Source organism: Anolis sagrei, chromosome 2 (genome assembly GCF_037176765.1).
Source record: "Anolis sagrei isolate rAnoSag1 chromosome 2, rAnoSag1.mat, whole genome shotgun sequence".
NCBI lineage: Eukaryota > Metazoa > Chordata > Lepidosauria > Squamata > Dactyloidae > Anolis > Anolis sagrei.
The window spans coordinates 214,445,405-214,465,793 of NC_090022.1; the positions used below are offsets into that span (position 1 = coordinate 214,445,405).

Here is a 20,389-nt window from a genome sequence, read left to right on the forward strand (position 1 = left end):
TTCAGTATACATGTGTTATTCATTGTATTGAGTTTCATCTTGTATGTGATTTAAAATGTATATCTAAACAACGTGAAGCTTTCAATGCATTTTAATATGTAATGATAGACATCTAAACATATAAATAACACCCATTGAAATGTGAATGATTGCTCTGAGACACATTTTACTGTCTTTCTGTCATGTGTACTCAAACCACATACAGATATAGATGTATCACATAATAGCCTTACTTTATTGATTTTGTGATGAAGAGTAACATTTCTTAGATATATGCTACTAACAAATAAAGTGCTGTACTTGGCCGTTTTTCTTCTTTTTACCTTACAGGCATTATGAATGTCTATGATAGCCTTAATGGACAAATAATGTATTATCCAATACCAAGTGCAATGTGTTTGGTCTTTACAATTAAATTTCCTCAGAATCAACATGGTTTTGTTTTTTGTTTTTAAAGTTTTGCCTGTTGGTTTCAAAATGATTACATTAATTGACCCAGATGATGTAATCTACCACGTATGCTAAAGTTTATAAACCTAATTGGCCTTCATTATCATTGGTAAAATGTTGTGATCAGATGCAATTACATTGTAGATTGTTGTTGCTAGTCCAGTTGATTTATATATTTGGAGACTTACAGCTTAGTAAAGTGTGCTGAGCCTGCTTATTCTATTCACTCATTCACCAAGCAGCATTAGGATGGGTCTCTAGCACACATGACAAAGGACCCCATGAAACAGTGATGCTGTAAGGTTGTGAGAACTGTGAAACTATGAAATCTGTTTCTCCTTAGGAGTGGCTGGGAAGAAATATATCTGCATCTACTAGTAGAACTTTGGATAATTTACAGTAGTCCACCATGATTCTGTTTGTTTTATAATAGCATGAAAGAAATAATTCCCTTTACTATATCACTGTTCAAATGGGGAAATTCTTGTTGAAATAATAAGGAATTGATTTTAATGTGGAAGCACTGTAATTTAGTATTCAGAGCAACTCAGGGCCCTTCCACACAGCCCTATATCCCAGAATATCAAGGCAGAAAATCCCACAACATCTGCTTTGAACTGGGCTATCAGAGTCCACACTCAGATAATATAGGATTTTCTGCCTTGATATTTTGGGATATAGGGATGCACGGAAGGTTTCTCGGGCCCCTTGTACACTGCCATATAAAATCCAGATTATCTGCTTTGAACAAGATTATATTTCAGTGTAGACTCATATAATCCAGTTGAAAGCAGATAATGTGGATTAACTTCTTTGATCATCTGCATTACATGGTAATGTAGATGGGGCCTCAGATTTATTTAATTCTGTATTCTTTGCATCAGGTTCGGTTTGGTACAATTTGGTGTTCTATCTTTTTTTTAAAGTAAGTGATCAAAATTTGCCCATTTCCCTAACAAACTGTTAAAAGGTTTTTTTTTTACTTTTCCAAGCGTTAGATAGTAGCTTTTGTCTCCACCATAATGTTATGTCCAAATGCTACATAATATAATAAAATTGAGAGTATTTAATCTCAATTTGTAGTCCACTCTTGAGAACGTGCAACTTCTCCAATTAATAAGCACTGTTTTCACAGTAATTAAGGTCTATAGCAGAAAAACATAAAATGTATTGTGTTATTGCTCATAGGTTTGAAAAGTCGTTTCCTGGTCACCCACCAATGTCTAACGATTATTCTGAAAATGTTATAATTCAGTCCTATTTGAAATGGCTTAAGTTCATAAGTTTTAAGCAAGCAGAGGCAGGGGCTATTTTTTCAACTACAATAATTTAAATTTTAAAGTGGATTATATTTGTAGCATGTAGATGACATCTGCATATGTGCAGGTACATTAAAAGGTTTGATCACTTCCTGATTATTTGGGAAAGAGGGAAAAGGGAATTAGGGAAAGGGAATTAAAATTGGGTGGTATCTTACAAAACATTCCCAGCTTGGTTCCACATGTATAATGTATTTTCTGGTCACAAAAGGACTTTTGATGCTGCCAAGTAGAGCTTTGTAGGAGAAAAAGAAACTAAATCCAGATATGAGAGCCTCCTTTCATAAAAGCATGCCCAACCTTCTTATGCAAGTGAAAATTAGAGAATGGCTATCGTATTAAAGCACTTTGAAGTCTTGCACAGGTATTTGCATAACTACAGTAGTTACTGTTCTTGTTCTCCATGTGGGTCTTTGAATCCAACTCTATGTTTGTTGCAAAGAACAAAATTCTCAAAAGTTAGCAGTATATGAATCTATGGTTAAATGGATATATGATTGATATTTATGCTGGCTGGATAAAATAAAAGCAAGCAATATTATGCTTCCCTGTCCCTATCCCTTTGTGGCCCTCCTGGAGCTTCATAGGAAAGTGAACATGTTGCATTACAGTCTGTGAAAGCTGAGCAGATGTCCAAGGTAGGCAGGTGGATCCTTGAACTCTGCCTCATTCGTAAGTTGACTCCAGTAAAGTTCCATTAACAGGTGGCTTACTGATTGGTGTGCCATGTGACATCTATCGAGGGATCTGCTCGGTTAGCAGGCTGCTTCATACAGAGGCAGAGGGTCTTTGCTTTTGATGAGGAAATTGCTGAAACTCATGTCTCATTAGTGTTTCCTAAGGTTCTTTGGAAGCAAACAACAGTTTAATTAAAGTCTGACGTAAACACATTTCTGCACATTTTCCCTGCAGCATTTTATCACATTAGAATTGATCAAAATAGTTGCCTTGGGCTGACTTGAACAGATATACATCTGGAGCACCATTTGTGCAAGCTGCCGTTGAGCAGGCTACATACGCTATGCTTCACAGCAACTCTCTCTTTTTGCTTTCCTTTGTAGATGGAATTACCTTGTTGGAAGATGCATTGATCTAACTTTTTTTCAATTTACATAAGCCTTTATCTCTTTGATGTGCTAGTACTTTAAAATTTATAACATAACACAGGCCTGACATGCATATTCCTTACCTTTATAACATTATGCAAGAATAGCTTTTCATCTAGCCAAACCTCTGTTCAATTCCCCCCTGCCATTTTATATAAATATATGTTTGGATATTATCTGTTATTTCTAGCATGTTCACCTATAACTGTTTGATATCAGCTGGAGATTTCGACACTTCATATTCTTCTAAGGGCGTTAAATATTTATTCTAAAAACAGCAAATTAGAAACAGACCTGATTGATAACTCTGCTTTGATTTTATGTTTGTGCAACTATATATTTTTATTCTGTTTCATTTATTCGTCGTTATCATGGTTGATCATATCTGTAAAACTGTAATGACTATATTACATTTTAAGTGACAAAAGGTTATTAGCAATTTTTAATATGTTGATAACCATAATTTAAGGGAGATTTAGCATAATGTGGTCTGCTACAGAATATATATTACTGAAAGATCACACTTGTTTTAAGTAGTTTACAGTCAAATAAGGCAAATCGTGAAGCTTTGTTCTACACCTTCATTTGTTTTACTGTGTCTTACATATTTGTCAAGGAACCAGTACATTCCTTTCCAAAATGTATACAAACAGTTTTTGTTCTAGTTCTGCTGTACACTGTGCCTCTTATTCCACTGTGAGTAGAATATAAATACTCCATTATGATGTCAGTGCATGCTAGGGACACCAGAGAAATCATTTGAATTAGTTCACAATACTAAGGTCATTGGAACCTTCTGTGAGTGTTTCAGCCATTTGATCTTTGTGGCTACGAGTTCTACATGTAGTGTTGATCCAGTGAATTCCATATTTTATTCTTGTATATTGGGCATACTGCATTTCTTCCTTAACATTCCTTTGTATATACGTGAGTGATATATGATGTGCTATAGCAGGGAAATTGGTTTACAGTAATCTCTTGCCATTGCTATATCCATTTTACAGAAATACAGCATTGTAACTATATTTTTGTGTTGTAACTTTAGCTTGAAAGTTGGAATTTACATCACACCTTTTAAATGCAAAGAGACAATAAGACTTCCACATATAAAAAACAGAAATATAGCTGTAATAGCAGTAGCAGAAGAAGCAATTTGGTCTTGGAGCATTACTTTTTTTGAATGGAGTGTTTCATAAGATTTTCCTCCCTTTAATTCTGCAAATAATCTATAAATCTGTGTGCTTTTATTTTATTTCTCATTAGGGTTAATATTAACTTGGTTATATTCTGTCTTTCTTGCAGTTATATTCCTCATGTGTGTGGAATATAACTGCATAGCCTACATAGCCAATGACACTTTTTCTACAAGGAGATGCTTATGATCAAGTGAAAGTATGTCCGTACTTAAGTACTTTTGCATAACGGAGCCAAGATCAAAAGAGAAGTGGGTGTTCTTGCTCCTAAGTTCTACCGGTAGGCTTCTCAGAAACACTTGAGCAGATATATTTGGAAAAAGAATGTAGGACTAGATGACAAGAAGTGGCTTGCCCCAAGCCACAAGCCGAGTACAAGGCAGAGGTGGGGCCTGAATCCTGCAGTTCCCAAGCTACTCTTTTGCTTGCACATTTGCTGCTCTAACATGGTGTTATCTGATGGAAGGAAAACTTATTGAGGTTGAGAAACAGGCGACCTAACAAAAGTCACCGAGTACAAATCTGAGTCAGGGATGAGATATAAAAATCAAATGCTCCAGATTACTTGCTCTTCAGTTATTTTTTCTTTATATCTGCTTCATTCCTTCAATAACAAAACCCAGTTGCTTAAAAAATAGACAGCTCTTAGTCCCCCAAACTAGCACAACTTCTCATTGTAACCTGTTGTAACTTGGCTCTTTTGCTTCCAGTGTAAAGAAAAACACCACTCAACTACATGGGCAATTGCTTTTTGATTCCACAGTTCAACAGTAGTGACCAAATAGCCACCTATACCATCTCATTTCCATTCCTAAAAATATTTTTTTTGAATCAAGAAGGTACAAGGCCTAGAAGTTTTTCTTGTATTAATAGCCTCCAACCATGGATGGATGGGGGAGTACATGTTTGTTTTTTGCCCCAATATGACAGTTTGGTGTCCCATGCCCTGTTAAAAGAGACAGCTTGTTTTTCTTCCTAGACAAGAGTACTAGAATGTTTTTTTCTTGATGCTGAGAACATAAAGTCAAGAAAGAGTACCAAAACAAATATTTATTTTAATTTGTCAAATGGCATTTCATCATAGCTTTTGTGTTGGAGCAAAGAATGTGTTGTACCCTAACAAACTGAAGGTTCAAAAGGAAGTAAGAAAACCAGGGCTGTTTGCGACTATTATAGAAGTAGGTTCAGGTTATTACATACAGAGTTTAGTAATATATCACAATTTAGTTTTTATCATGTTTTTCTTTCTCATCCTGCTTACCTCTTAGAACTGCATACCTCTTATAGCTGCTGCAGATACAGTATGAAATTTTAAGCTTATTATCCTCACAAAAGCTTTAGCAGGTAGATGCTCTTGATTGAAAATAACTTATCCAAGGTGTATACTAGACTCTTCAATCTTAGTACTCTAACCACAAAGACCTTGAACATTATTTCCTAGGACCCAAAGGAAATCAATAATTGTTATGATAACGGCTATTGTAGAGATGTTTTACAGTGCATTGTCAAAGGTTTTCACGGCCGGAATCACTAGGGTATTGTGTTGCTTCCGGTCTATGTGGCTGTGTTCTAGCAGCATTTTCTCCTGATGTTTCATCAACACCTGTGGCTTATCACTGACCACTTCGTTTACTTTCGTATTTTAACTAGTGAAATCCCTCAGGTGACATTTTTCAAAACTTTAATTTTGTACAGCTTTACAAACTTAGAAAGATCCTGTCCCTTAATGAGCTCCCCATTAATCCTTCACTGTTGCTAGTCATCCTCTATTGCCAGTCTCCTTGCCACTCCAAGAGTTACACATTTTACATAGTAAATTGTTAGACAAATCATTTTCCCCAATAAAGCTGCTTAGAATTCCTGAATCTTGGGAGTTTAAGAAAACAATCCTTATCCTTGCCTTGCATTTAAATAATTCTTAACAGCTTGTTTATTTTAACTTATGTTGTACTGTATGTTTATGTGTTTGTCAAATGTTTTTGATATGGTCAATGGGCTAATCAATAAAATGTACTCTTATCTTTAAGCAGTATCATTCTGACTACGGACTGTTGATGGATATATCATTTAGTATCATGATAAATAACATGTGAAGCTAACATGTACTATATTGCATTGTTATTGCAGATATGTCTTCTCCTACAATGAAGAAACCTGAAAAGCCTTTGTTTAGCACTACATCTCCCCAGGATTCTTCTCCAAGACTGACCACTTTCCAGCATCACCATCCAGGGATCCCAGGAGTTGCACACAGTGGTGAGGATACAAGAATTACAGAAAAAATCCTCAGTATCTAGTTGGCCTCCCTGCCCCAATGCAGCCATATAGGAACATTTCTTTGATAGAAGAGCAATGCATAGCCTTCCAGATGTTGTCAGACCATGATTCCCTTCATCTCACACTATGTACTTTGCTGTCTAGGCAACATAGGTCTGACCTACAGTTCCTTAATATGCTCCACCAACTATTACATGACCCCTTTACTTGTGGGACTGGTATTCATAGGTCCATTAAATTTGTCTTCTCTAGGCCTTTCTAAATACTTTAACATGACTCTCATGAAGGAAGAGGTTTTCAAAACTTCTTTGCACTTCCAGTAGAATTAATTTCTTGAAAGCAGCAAAAATTATTCATTTTCTTGCATTATACATATATTTATCAATCCAGCTGTGTTTTGTGCACTTACATTCCAAGTGCATGACATGTACACCCTCTCCCCCTTTTTTCTGTACAACAATCTTGACTGAAAGATAATCTCAACATTGACAGAAAACACAATCCTCTCAAATCTTCTGTGTCTGTCTGTCTGTTGTTCTCTCCATAGTAGAGTAGAGTTGAACTGAGAATTCTGATATATTCAGAGTTTTGAACTCTGGCATAATATTACAAACTCCGAAATACATCTAGAACACATAGCAATGGGATTGTTCTGTTATGAATTAGAGACGATTATGTAGATTGAGAACTTCCTGAATTCCTTTGGTTCAACTTCTATGTGAGCCACAGATATGCATAAGCAAAATATAGTAAGCTAATACTACACTGTACTGCAATGCATATTTACTTGGAAGCCTGTTTTGGAGTGTACAAAACTGCTCACTCTGGTGAAAGCATTTTAAATACAAGCTTAACTTGAAGTGCAGATGTTTTCAAAAGGTGATCTCAAGAAAGTTTTTTCCCCTTTCAGTATTTTTTAGATCACATTTCTGCAGTTAATAGAAAAAATAGCTTTTGGGGTTTTTTTTCTTTGCCACATTCTAAACACAAAAGAGCTTTTAAAAAAATGAAAAATATTTTGCTTTCAAAGCTATCTCTTAGCATTTGATTTTTAACTTCTCTGCTGTTTTCTGTGTTAAACAACACAAAATCTACAAGAATAACCCCCCCCCCCGGCCCAATTTGCCCCTGCATACCCGGAACAGCTGCATTGGAAAAAGAATGAACAGAGGTTTATAGGAAAGAATTTGGTGCGATTAGCATAAGTAAAAGAAAGAAAGAAGAAAGACTCTTGTAGAAAGCTGATGAGAAGGAACCGTATAGGAAATCTAATAGCAGGGTGCCTGAAGTTGTGGTAGCTGGAGGAAGGGAAATGTACCAGGGGATGGGGTGAGAAAAAGTAACTTGGGAAGTAGAGACTGGAGTAAAAAACAGAAAAAAAATTAAATGCTAAAGCAAACAAGGGGTTATTGAAATGGCAGTTAAGTAAAAAATCTTGTAAGTCTAGGTGAAACACAAAGGAAGGTGATCAAGGAATGCAGTACAAAGCAGGATGGTTTAAATGAGTTCAAAACATGTGGGCTCAGACGTTTGAGAGATGGATCCAAAATATAGCTAGTCCTTCATCTCTGCCATGGTTTAGTATGGTAAATGAATTATGGTAAATTAACATTCAGACTACACGATAACCTTCAGCCTCGAGTTTATGTTTTAAAACCCCATCTGTAAAAGTATCTCTGTACTTTTGCCTTTGTACATAAATAACACCCCAGTATAATAACTAATAATAATAATAACTTTATTTTTATACCCTGCCTCCATCTCCCCGAAGGGACGCGAGGCGGTTTACAAAGGGACACACCTAACAAAACAGGTTAAAATAATGATAGAAAAACATGCAGTATCAAACATCAATAAATATAAAATCAGACAACATTATAAAAATGATTAAAAGCTACCATGGCTGAGCAAATAAAGTACTGGGTTCGGTTCATCATTACTAAATGCAATGAATCCTAAGAATAGCCAGGGAAAGTGCGACAATTGGAGGGCTGGGCTAGGAGACAAATATCCTTAGGCTATTGAAGTGTTAGAAGTGCCAGAAAGGGACCATGTTAAAGTGCAGGAGACGAATAGGTTGGGAAATTCTGTGGTGAACTTCCTAATCAAAGGCACAACAGAACAGCCAAGTTTAATTCCTTGTGGAAACTTGAGAGAGTGGGAGCCGATGGGCCACCACAGGGAAGGTCCTTTCCCTCCTCCCCACCAACCGAGCTTGTGAGGCGGTGGAAGCGAGAGAAGAGTATATTTGTTGGGCAGTTCTGAGATCAAATCATTTCTGTTCTTGAAAACAGTATGTCCTATAATGGTAACTAGAAGACGACTCTGGCTCTTCCCAGTAACTGAGATTTGATTTCTTCTCTCATGCAAACATTAAACTGAGATAACTCATATATTTGGGCAGTACTTGTATCTGAAGGAACTTAGTTTGGACCAAGAGTACAATGGGATGGAGACCTTTGGACTACAGACCACCTTATAAATGCTGGTCACTACTCCAAATTTAGATCTAACTAGGTTTGTGTGGTCTGTAATAAAGACTTCAGGAGTGGATCTGAGGTTACATCTCAAAGTACACAAATTATATTGTATCATTTCCCTTTTTCAAGCTTTGGGTATGGACACTATCAAAAACTGCTAAAAGTACAAATAGCTTAGGCCATATGTAGTTCACTGATTTTGACCTATCAACCCATTTGGGCTGCATTTTGCATCAGGGTTAGCATGATTCTCAGTTCACCTAATACGTTTCATGGGATTTTTGTATTAGGTAGTTGGATCCTAGCTGACACATAACCAAAAGACATAGCTAATGAGGGCAATTTTTTTAATGTGTGGTGTTTATTGAACCATGAGAAGTACATTGATGAAATACAACTGAGGTAACTTTAGTGGTTGGCATATGATATAACAAAAAGAGATTGCTTTTTTGTATAAGATCTTTTAATAAATTGTTGAAAAAAAGAAGCACTAAGACACCATACAGCTGTGTTAACAGTATAATCTTCTCCTATAGTACATTATTTTTTCTTTTCCATTTCCTGCTTAAAATGTTGTTTTCTTCACACACAAATGCCCCTTATATAAGTGGAATGTGATTGTTATGTATTATAATTTCCACGCCTGGTATAATAACTCCACAGTAACAGGACATTCTGTACATTCCTTTCATTGCTAAGGCCATTAGACTGTTTTTAGACATTACGCACAATCTCTTGATAGGGAAATCTGTAGAAAAGAGAGTGCAAGAAAAAATATGTATAGAATATGATACTCTTTTTGTTCACTAGAGATATTGCCATTGGGCGAGATATTTTCCCAGGCCCTGAAGTTGAATGTTCATTAGCATTTTCACAATGGACAGCTAATTATTCATGGTGTTATTGCTTAGTAATTATTCCCTACCCCCTTCTACACATTAGCCAGAGCATACCACAAAGGATTGTGAAATCATTTGCTGATTCCTAGGACTTCCCTCTTGCCCCCTCCTTTCCAAATTATTCTGGAGTTTTAAAATGATTTGGCTTTTTAATTGCCTACCCATATTTTATCTTATACTTGATTAAAACTAAATCAAGTTTTCTACAGGGCAATCAATTACATATTTAGAATTTTTAAAAAATACGTGTGCATAGTACAATAAATGGTCTTCATAGCCTAGAGAATAGCAATAGTCTTTATCCTATGGGAAGTTGAGGGAAAGTAAGTCTGATGATTAAATATGTTGTCAACTAAACCTAAAAGGAAGTCTAAGAAGTTAATCCAAGACTGATTTGAGTTTTGCCCTTTGTTTTGCCGTATGTGTTTAAAGTTTTGTCGTGAATGAACAATCTTAAATAAAGTCCTATTTTTTGTCTCCTCCAGTCATCTCAACTAGAGCTCCACCTTCACCTTCACCATTGCCATTTCCACCACAAGCTATTCTCCCTCCTACCCCAACTAGCTACTTCTCTCATCCAACAATCCGATACCCTCCTCACCTGAATCCTCAGGATACTCTGAAGAATTATTCTTATGACCCGTCCAGTCCACAAACCAGCCAGGTACTGTAACAACAAATAATCTGTGAGTAATCTTAGGAAGAATGTGTCCAATGAAAGCTTTGAGATCTGATGATTGCACTTTTTATGAACAAGTTTGATCTTGTAGTATAAGAACATGTCTGTAGCATGTCTGTAGTTTTCATTTACAATAATGTGCCTGAACATAAGTGGGGTGGCCACTTATATTCATCCTTGCTTTGTCAGTTGTAAATATGTTGTGCTTGACTGATGAATGGACAAGAGCATAGTTGATTTTGGACAGCTCTTACTCAGGTTCTAAGTTTAGAAGGGTACGAAAGATGTAGCCCATTGGAAGTATTCCTCATATCTTTACTCATATTTGTGTATCTCTCTGTGGGTCTTCTATAACTGATACTACAAACTGGTTGCACTTGTAATTTTCTCAACTGAAGCCTCTGGCTGATAGATTTTTCTCATTTGGTGTTTAGGTTACAGTCATTTACGGCAATCATTGTGGACATAATACAGGGATGGGGTGGGTTCTTTTTGTAGGAGAGAAGCAAGAAATAGGCTACTGTATGTACACACACATGCATATAGGCCTATTTATAAACCAGCTATTTAGATCAATTTTCTTGAGTTGTGTGCTGCTTTGTAGTATTTTGCATATATTTGCATATATGTTTATGAGCATTGCACAATAAATGTAGATGTAGATTTCAGTTTAGTCAAGAACAGGTGTTCATAAATGTGTGACAGATCACTTGTTTTCAAAATGGTAATCAGTACTGTTGTTAGCAGATAATTGTTTTGTAAAGCATCCATGTACAATTGCATTTTCAACATAGCATACACTAGCTTCATATGTGATCTCCTTTATATTTGGAATTCAAGTCTAATTACAATGTGTGGTTTCTACTTTTGCTGTCTTCTATTTGGTGCTCATGTCAATATCCATACTTCATTTTGTAGTAGTTCTGGGAAATTTCAAGCAGATTTTCTCTCTTTGCTAATAAAACACATTGAAATATATTTAATATTTTCCATCCTTCTATAGATTACTAGTCTCTTTACTGTATCACTTCAGTTTATGAATTGCTTTTCAGTTATTATAGACATGTAGAAGAAAATAACAGCAATAAAAACATAACAATTAAATAGGTTTAAATTAATAGGAGACAATATAAAACAAGGTTCACTAAGGAGATACACTGGGTAACCTTAAGCAAATAACACATTCTCAGAAAGGCAAAGGCAAACCCCCTCTAAACAAATCTTGCCAAGAAGCTGCATGATAGGATTGCCCTCTAACAGAGGTCCCCAAACTAAGGCTTGAGATCCGGATTCAGCCCTCCGCGGTCATTTACTTGGCTCCTGCCCTAAACTTTAGATTTAGGGTCACCCTAAGTCTGAAATGACTTGAATTTACACAACAACGACAACAATCCTAATTGACTTGACTATCACATCAGACAAAAGTAGGCTCACACTTCTCATTGAAATACTTGTAAGTTTATGTTGGGTAAAATAGTTCATCATTGTATTGTTTTTTCATGGTTTTTTGCACTACAAATAAGATATGTGCAGTGTGCGTAGGAATTCATTTTTTTCAAACTATAGTCTGCCCCCCCCCCCTCATCATTCTGAGGGCCAGTGAACTGGCTCTCTGCTTAAAAGGACCTCTGCCCTAGAGTCACCAGAAATTGAAAATGTCTTGAAGGCATACAACAACCTTACTATTGTTCATACTGACTGTGAGTACTGAGAGATGAAGTTTAAGTCATCTGGAGGGCCAAGACATTTGAAATGCCAATAGCTTTAAAGATTAAAATAACACTTTGAATCTAGATATTTATTTATTTATTTATTTATTTATTTAAAATATTTATATTCCACCCTTCTCATGCCGAAGGGGACTCAGGGCGGAGCACAACATATACATGGCAAGCATTCCATGCCAGAACATAAAATAACTAAAAATATACACAAACACTAAAATATTATATCTACTTTTAAAATCAATGGTTTAAAACCATCTCGAAACACCATGTCATGAATCACTCACAAATCCTATAATATGCTTTATATGTGTAACCTAGAAGAGCACTAGTCTAGATCAAAGCACTTTCCAAGCTTTTTAAAGGGACAATTCTACATTCAGTGCCATAGATACTTGATAAGTGAGCAATATACAAACAGCAAGTTTCTTGTTCAGGTAGGATTCACCACGTGGTCATTAACAACCTCAGCCCTACCATTAGACAGAACGACAGTCTACCCTAAAGAGGTGCAGTGTAGATACTTTACCTCATAATATTGACAAATTTTTATTTGGTGGAGACACAAAAGAGCTTGTGGGGTGCGAAATGGAACTCTTCCTGAGATGAACAGTAATCTCCCAGAATGCTACTGGAACCTACATATGATTTAAAGAGCCAGACTTTCACTGTTTTGATAAGAAATTATTTCATGCAATATGTGAGTCATACACCAGGGCAATAGAATCTGTAAATACTTTTAATTTTATATACTTAATAACAAGTTTGCTTCCTCCAGAGGCATTTCTGGAAGCCACCGTGTTTATTATAGTTTAGTCATGGAATCTTTTCCTCTGGCAGGAAATGTGTGCTCCTTACTTTCAAAATAGGTTTAACAATCTGATTTTGATCATGTCAATTTGGAAATCAGACTTACTGCCTGATGAATATGATTTGCACCATAGCCTAAATAAGCATGAGGCTTCCTCCTTGCCCCCAGAATATTAATCCCAATTAAAAACTGAATGTCAGATTTTAAATTACAAATTGCTGTCAGTATCTGGATTAAAATTTATACAGGTTTTTGTTTGGTTTTTGCTGAGACTCAGCTGGTAACAAGGTGCATAGAAACTGATTTTAATTTGTGTAAAATTTCCATGAATAATAAGGTCTAATTGCGACATCTATTACAAGTCCTTAATGTTAATTCAGTGTGGAAAGCTAAGAGTTTTATTGTTTTTTTAAAGTGATGTCTCAATTAGGTAATACTATGTGAAAATATGCAAATTAAAATCAACCTTGTAGTGCTGTGCATCTTGCTAGTGGTGGCTGTGCTCACACAATCTGTTTTTAGAGTTTATCTTTACTTATTTTGTAATGATGCTTATATTAAGATTTTTACAAAAAATTGCAACCTGATTATGACTATTATATTTTTTCTTATTGCATTGAATATACTTTTAATCCTGGGAACATATACAATAAAATTGTAAGAGGACAACTCTCAATTGCCATTGTGCCTTGAGAAAAAGCATTTACAGTCAAAGGAATGTTGTGTTAATAACTTTTTAAAATGAAATATATTTTAGATATCAGTAGATTCTGCACTTTGTGGCATTTTTCCGGCTACACAAATCTTTAAAGTTACAGGTTTTAACGTGTTAAATAAAACCTGTCTTTATTATAAACACACATTGGATTCGACCAAATTCATGTTCAGAGCAAATGTTCTATTCTTTGAATAGAAGGACTTCAGTTCACAGAGGTAATCTCTGAGTAGGAACCATTCTGTTCATGTCACAGAATTTTTGGATCTTGCCCAATAGTTTGGCTTGGCTTGGTTTGACTTTGAAGGAGCTGGGGGTGGCCACGGCCGACAGGGAACTCTGGCGTGGGCTGGTCCATGAGGTCATGAAGAGCTGGAAGCGACTGAATGAATAAACCTCAACAACCAATGGTTTTTACCCAGTAGGTAACTGTTTTTGTCTATGGAGAACATTAATGAATCTCAATCTGCTGACCAACATATTTATATTTTAATGATACTATTATTTATCTTATTTATATGCCTCCTTTCTCTAGAAATGGGACTGAAGGGAGCTCACAAAAGAAACAGCTGAAACCTGAGCAATATAATTCAAACAATGTAATTTTAGTATGTTTGCAAATGCTTGGATGTAGAAATGTTTGCTTGTTCATTTGAATTGTGATGACATTGGAGGGTGAGTGAATTGTTTATGAGCTCTGGTTTTGTCTTAGAATAACTATGGGATTAGATTTTGAAAGACTGGCATCAGTGTATTTCATATTACTTCAGTGCATAGTAAAATCAGTACTTTGTTAAGCAGGTATGGAATGATGTGAATACTTACTTTTTCCTTTCAAAAAAGAAGGAAAACTGACATAAGATGTTTGAGCAACCAAGGGTGCCTATTCTATAAGACCTTGTGGGTTGGGGCAATTTCTTCTTTAAATAAAAAATGTTTTTGACTAAATAAAATTGATTGTCACAATTTGCAAAATTGCATCTGTCTGAATGCCATGTCAGTTAGTCCTTTTCCTTCTCAAACCATACCCATTCACTAGGTTTTTCTGAAAGTGTTAAATCTCTTGCACCCAAAGAAGTGATAGCCTGATACAATTTACCTAAAATGAACTTTTCCTCTTCAACATCTTTTAATATCACTCCAATTTAGATAAAGACAACCAAAGGTCCACTACATTCTCCATAGCAATTTTTAATCTAATTGCTTTAGTGCTTTCAGTGCTTATAGTAAGTTACTGTATACATTTGAATATTTTAAGCAACACCACAGAGCTAGTGGTAATTTCTACAAGGGAAACAACTCTGCAGTTTTTTAAATCTAATATTAAATGGATCTAATTACATGAAACTGAATGATCAGAGAATTCTAAGAGTTGTAGTCAAATCTGTAATAAAAACTGAAATGTACAAAATGATCTTGGTGATAAAGTGCTCTTCCAGATTGGTCTAATGAAACATGAATTCTTGTGAAGTAGTTCCTTGGTTTTTGCCAGGTTTTGCGGTGTCACCTCTGTGTTCACACATTTCTTTTCTGGGGGGGGGGGGGGGGGCTGTTTGTAGTAAATTGCTAAATTTGTATTAAAACTCTTCCAAATGCTCTTTTTCAAAAACTGGGGCTTGATTTGCTAAGGTGGTCAATGGTTTATTGTTTTTGTGTTATGAGTCACAGAGTTATAGTGCAAAATAAAGTTTTACTGAGAAGGAGAAGAGAAGGGGCTGTATTACTCCGATATATCTCATAGTTAAAAAGAGCCCCACTTAAAGGTGGGAATAGAATATTGAAGATGGACCTGGGAACTCCATCTTCAGGGGCTTTGTTAGATGTGCTACTAAAATTGCTCTGAATTGCTGTGTCACACTCTATTCTGTTGTGGCTTTCCCCGCCTCATCACATGGGGGAAACTTTTTTGTTTTGGCGGTTCTACCCATTTTTCCCTATGGAAAGAGGGGCTGCCATTGTCCACTGTTGCCGTTTTTTCCATGGCGGTTGTAGTTATCCGGGTTGTGATGGGAGCCATCAGGCTCTGTGGCTGAAGACTCAAAATACCATTGTACCGAAGGGAAAAAACAGGATGTGTGAAGAGGCCCCAGGACAACAGAAGTGTAGTTTACCATATTATATTATAATAGAGAATGCTGGAGAGCTACAGCACTAAATACTGCAAATTCAGACACGTTTGCCCAAAAAGGCGTTTTGTTTTAGGATGAATGTTACTTATGTAAGTGTTTAGGCAAGATATGTGGGTAAGTATTGTTATATTAAGGTACTGCACATCTTTATGACTACCTTGATAAGAAAAACACTATTATCTCCATGGTACAGACAAGGACTGTGGTGTCTGAATACCTGATCTGAGATTTGAACTATGGATATTTTGCACTATGCTACAGCAGGACTCTCTTATCTAAGAACTGTTTATTATTGCACAGTCCATTATGCAGGTATGCCACAGGCACATTGTGCCAAAATGGTAGACATAGAAACATTTGTAGAGATAGTGGATTTTTCATTTGTTTTGTTTGCTGAAGTTTCCCATTTTGTTGGAAATTGCCAGTCAATCAGAGCTGCTGATGGCCTTGCCTTTCCTGCCTTTGGCAACTCCAGTGCTATTGCCTGGAGCAGATCATGTCACTGATGCCGAGAAACCCACCTGGGAGAGCTATCTCTGTTTCTGCAAACAGGGTGATAGTCCTGGCTATTTTATTCAAGTTCACTCTCACTGTTGGGAAACAGGACCTGTTTAATTCTAATGCTATGATCCAGTATCACTGCCTGAGATTTACAGTTGAAGGTGTTTAAAATCTCAGCCAGAGGGCTCTAATGCCCCACCACACTACAAATCCCAAGATTTCTTAGGATGCTGAATCTCCCCTAACTGAAATGCTTGTGATCAGAATTTTTTTTAGTTTTATTTTGTAATACCTGTATTTGAATGAGCGATTTGATAATCAAATGTCTAATGCCCACTGAGAAGAAAGAGAAGGGGGGATGACTACTCCACTTGCACAAGACCCTGTAAGAAGTAGATGTCTCAGATGCTTGCCCAGTTATCTTTTCAGTCCCTTTGTAAAGCAGCCAGAAAAGGAGGAGAAAATCCTAGCCCTCTATCCTCTTAATCTGGGCTGGATACATATGGTAGCCAATAAGGTGTACTATGCTTGTCATTGCAATGCTTTCCAGGGTGCCTCCCCCCTCCCCATTGACGAGGTGGAAGGTAAGCATGGACGGATCTGGGATGTTTGCTTTTTATAGGGATCTTGCATATGTGGAGTCCTTCTCCCATTCCCTTACTTCTCTTTCTCTCACGATGGATGCTTGATGAAAAACAAAGAAGGCACTGGACTAGCCCCCTTTCTCCAGAGGCAGAAGTAGGTAGCTGGCAACAAATAGTTTAGGTTTTTGGCCTGTAAATGCATGATAAGAATGGTTCCCAGAAGTCAAATATAGGTGGAACCTGTGTTTAGTGCATAATTCTAGCTTATTAAGAATTCAGCTGCTGAATGACAGAACCAGTGCCACTAGCTCAGTGTTTTTGGGAAGATTGTAAACCAAGTAGAAATTCAATATTCTATCTGCTGGGTGGCATTTTATCAATTCGCTTCTTTTAATATATCTAGTTGAAGCTATAATAAAAGATATCTGCCCTGATTTCCATTACGGTATTTACTTCTGGGTAGCATAGGGAAGGGTTTACACCCCTTTGGTGTTCATTTTTCTGTCAGTGCCCTTGTTCAGAAGATTTCACCTCACTTTCTGTCCCTGTGAGAATTGGATTTTGAAACAAATGGCTTGTGATGGAAGCAAGGATTGGCAATAAAGCTTCAGTGGAGTGCAGATACCTTTTCCCCATGATACCTCTTCCAGGAGTGATTTTCCCTTTGTAGAGGTAGATTTCTCTCACTTCCTGTTCTCTCACCCACTGTTCTTAATTATGAGTTGTTTGTACGTCAGATGTTTGCAAGTCAAACATCCAACTTTTTTTATAGGAGTCCTGGTTCTTTTTTTTTACTTTTTTTTGGTAAGAGTTCTGGTTCTTTGCTGAGTTAAGAGTTATGGAAAAATTAAGAGTTGAGTACCAATAGTCACATGACCCATGTACATTGACTCAGATTTTGGACTGTTGATAGTTTTGACTGAACTTTCTAGACATATATATGACCATAAAGGAGTATTTTCAACTTGAGTTGTTTGAGGCCTTTTCCATACTGTCCCTATATCCCAGGATCTGATCCAAGATTATCTTCTTTAAACTTGATTATATGAGTCCCCACTGCCAGATAATCTGGGATAAGCAGATAATTGGGGATCAGATCCTGGGATATAGAGATAGTGTGGATGGGGTCTGAGTTATGTTTAACTGAGTCGACTGTATTTAATAATAAATATAGTGTAATAATTGGTATGCAGTACTTGGTTTTTTAAGCAATACGGTAATGCCATAGCTTGCAAGTTCAAAAGTTGGCTGACTCATAAAATAGATTATTTTCATCATTCCACATTATTCTATCATGTGATATCTGGATTCATCCAATGGAAGGAAATAAAGTGGAAACAGTTCCATATTTCTTACAACTCTGAAGGATGTTGCAATTGTCATCATAGCTATATGTTCAATGCAGGACCATAGGCATTGTTTTTTCTAGTGAGCAATTGTGAAATAAAATAAGACTTGTTGGGTTGCATACTTCTTTTTCAAAGTTTGATTAAGAAAGTGATACTGGATGTTTTTAACTCAGATAATATTTTGTGTTGTTCTTATTTTTGTGAGGCTTATAAAGATTGCAAAATGTTCATGTATCACTAGCAAGGTTTTGTATCCAAAACCAAGAAGACACCTTAATTTTGTGTGTCCTATATGTTTTTATGACATACACATGCCATAGTTAACAGCAGAAATGTGTTCGTTTTCTACAGTTACTCCTGCCCGTCTAAAGATTGTGTTGTTTCCTTGTGTTTACTTTATGCATCATATCTATTTGTGATATTCATTCACAGATCTTGAGCTTTACAAGATCTTCATCGTTTTTCATCGTTTTACACTAACCAATAAGTAATAAAATGTAGTAAAATATAGAATTTTAGCCTTTATCAAGGATAAGCCTTTAAGTAAATATCTGAAACAACCAATATAACGTTAACATATTGATTCCTCCACCTTCTTTTACCTTACTGCTAATCAAACCCATTTGGGAGGATATATAAAACTATCCCTTCTCAATTAACCAGTATTGAATGGTGGTATGGCTAATCTTTACTTTGATTAGTGCTGTTGCAGAATTTAGAGCAATTTCTAATATGTACATATTAGAATAAAAAGTACTAATGAGATTATTAAGCACTCTGTATAACCTTATTTCAAATGTACAGCTGTAGAAGCATTCTTATAAATGTCCTAGGCTGATTCCGAGGGGTCCCTATTGTCTATTTCTTTTAATCCCTTTGACTTACTCAGCAATTATATAAGTAAATAGTAGTATTATTGGTACTTTTGTAAAAAAAATAGAAAGAAGGCATCCAACAGAACTATTTATTTCATTAGATAATCCTTTATGTGAAAATAGGAACTTAGAAAAAAATACCTTCATGAAGTTAAAAAAAAACCCACAGACCACTAAAACGCCCACATTTACATTGTAGCTCAAAAATCCTCTGCAGAGAGATTTGCATATTGAAATGGTACCCAACAGCTACAGGGTCCTATAAGCCCCAAGGTAGAGGAATAGCTCTCTTGAGCACAATGTGTATATTTCACAAGGCGTTCTTCTGGTTTTGTTTTGTAGCCTAACAGCAGTGGTCAAGTAGTAGGGAAAATGCCTGGCCATTTTACTCCAGTTTTGGCACCCTCTCCCCATCACAGTGCGGTGCGACCTGTGACCCTCACCATGACAGACACTAAGCCCATCACAACATCCACTGAAGGTGAGGCATCTTCACCTACACCAATCAGTAAGTATTTCTCTAGGAAACAAAAAAGTGTCCATCAAAAGACCAACATAATTTCAAATTAAGGCCAGTAAAAGTTCCCTTTCCTGCTATCTGACCAGTCAAGTGCTCAACATTAATAGTAAAATCTATTGATAAAAACATTTATTCTTCAGTTAACTTATTATAACTGAAGTTATGTATGACCCTTTTGACATGGAAACCACAATCTCAAGAGGTAAAGGAAAATTAATTTGAGTTATCAACAACCAAGAAAGAAAGAAAGCTTGATCCTTTCTTTTTAACATGGACATTCTAATAACACTGAGAAACATTTTCAAATTCCCCTGAGCTGGAATGCAGTGAGGGAGAGAGCAAGAGAGAGAGCTGATTGCTCCTAAGTGAACTTCCATGCAGAAAGCATGTATCATCCCAAAATTTACTGAGTTATACCTGTGATCTTCAATCAGTTGATATTGCACAATATATGTGAAATAAAGCATCACCAGTTCCTACATTCAGTGTTATAGTCTTACCTTATAGTCTTCAATGGAATTGTGGATATAGAAATGTACACATCAGTTGTCACAACTTGTAGCTGCTATGCAGAGCAATAATAGTTGAAATTTTAAAAATCCTTTAATATCCTACATATATGAACACTCTTTGGATGTCATTCCTGTTTATTAAGACAGTGCAGGATAAAGGGGAATAGCTGTTTCCAGGCTTCCATGAGCTTGGACTGGCCAGGTTCAGTGGTTGGGTGAGTTACTTCAAAGTATCTCATTTTTAAAAAACTGCAGGGAAACTACTT

At 36.2% G+C, this 20,389-nt stretch overlaps 1 protein-coding gene across 13 annotated transcripts in view; it reads left to right on the forward strand.

Moving 5' to 3' along the window:
* The window catches only part of NFIB (nuclear factor I B), a 300,754-nt gene that overhangs the window by 258,521 nt on the left and 21,844 nt on the right, over nt 1-20,389 (forward strand). For 6 of the 13 annotated variants that reach the window (XM_060762384.2, XM_060762388.2, XM_060762382.2 and 3 more), the window contains exons 7-9: nt 6,196-6,324; nt 10,210-10,388; nt 19,434-19,599. In XM_060762384.2, coding sequence (XP_060618367.1) covers nt 6,196-6,324; nt 10,210-10,388; nt 19,434-19,599 — 474 coding nt within the window. The remainder of the gene's footprint in view (nt 1-6,195; nt 6,325-10,209; nt 10,389-19,433; nt 19,600-20,389) is intronic. The other 7 variants (XM_060762392.2, XM_060762390.2, XM_060762393.2 and 4 more) reach the window with 2 other exon arrangements.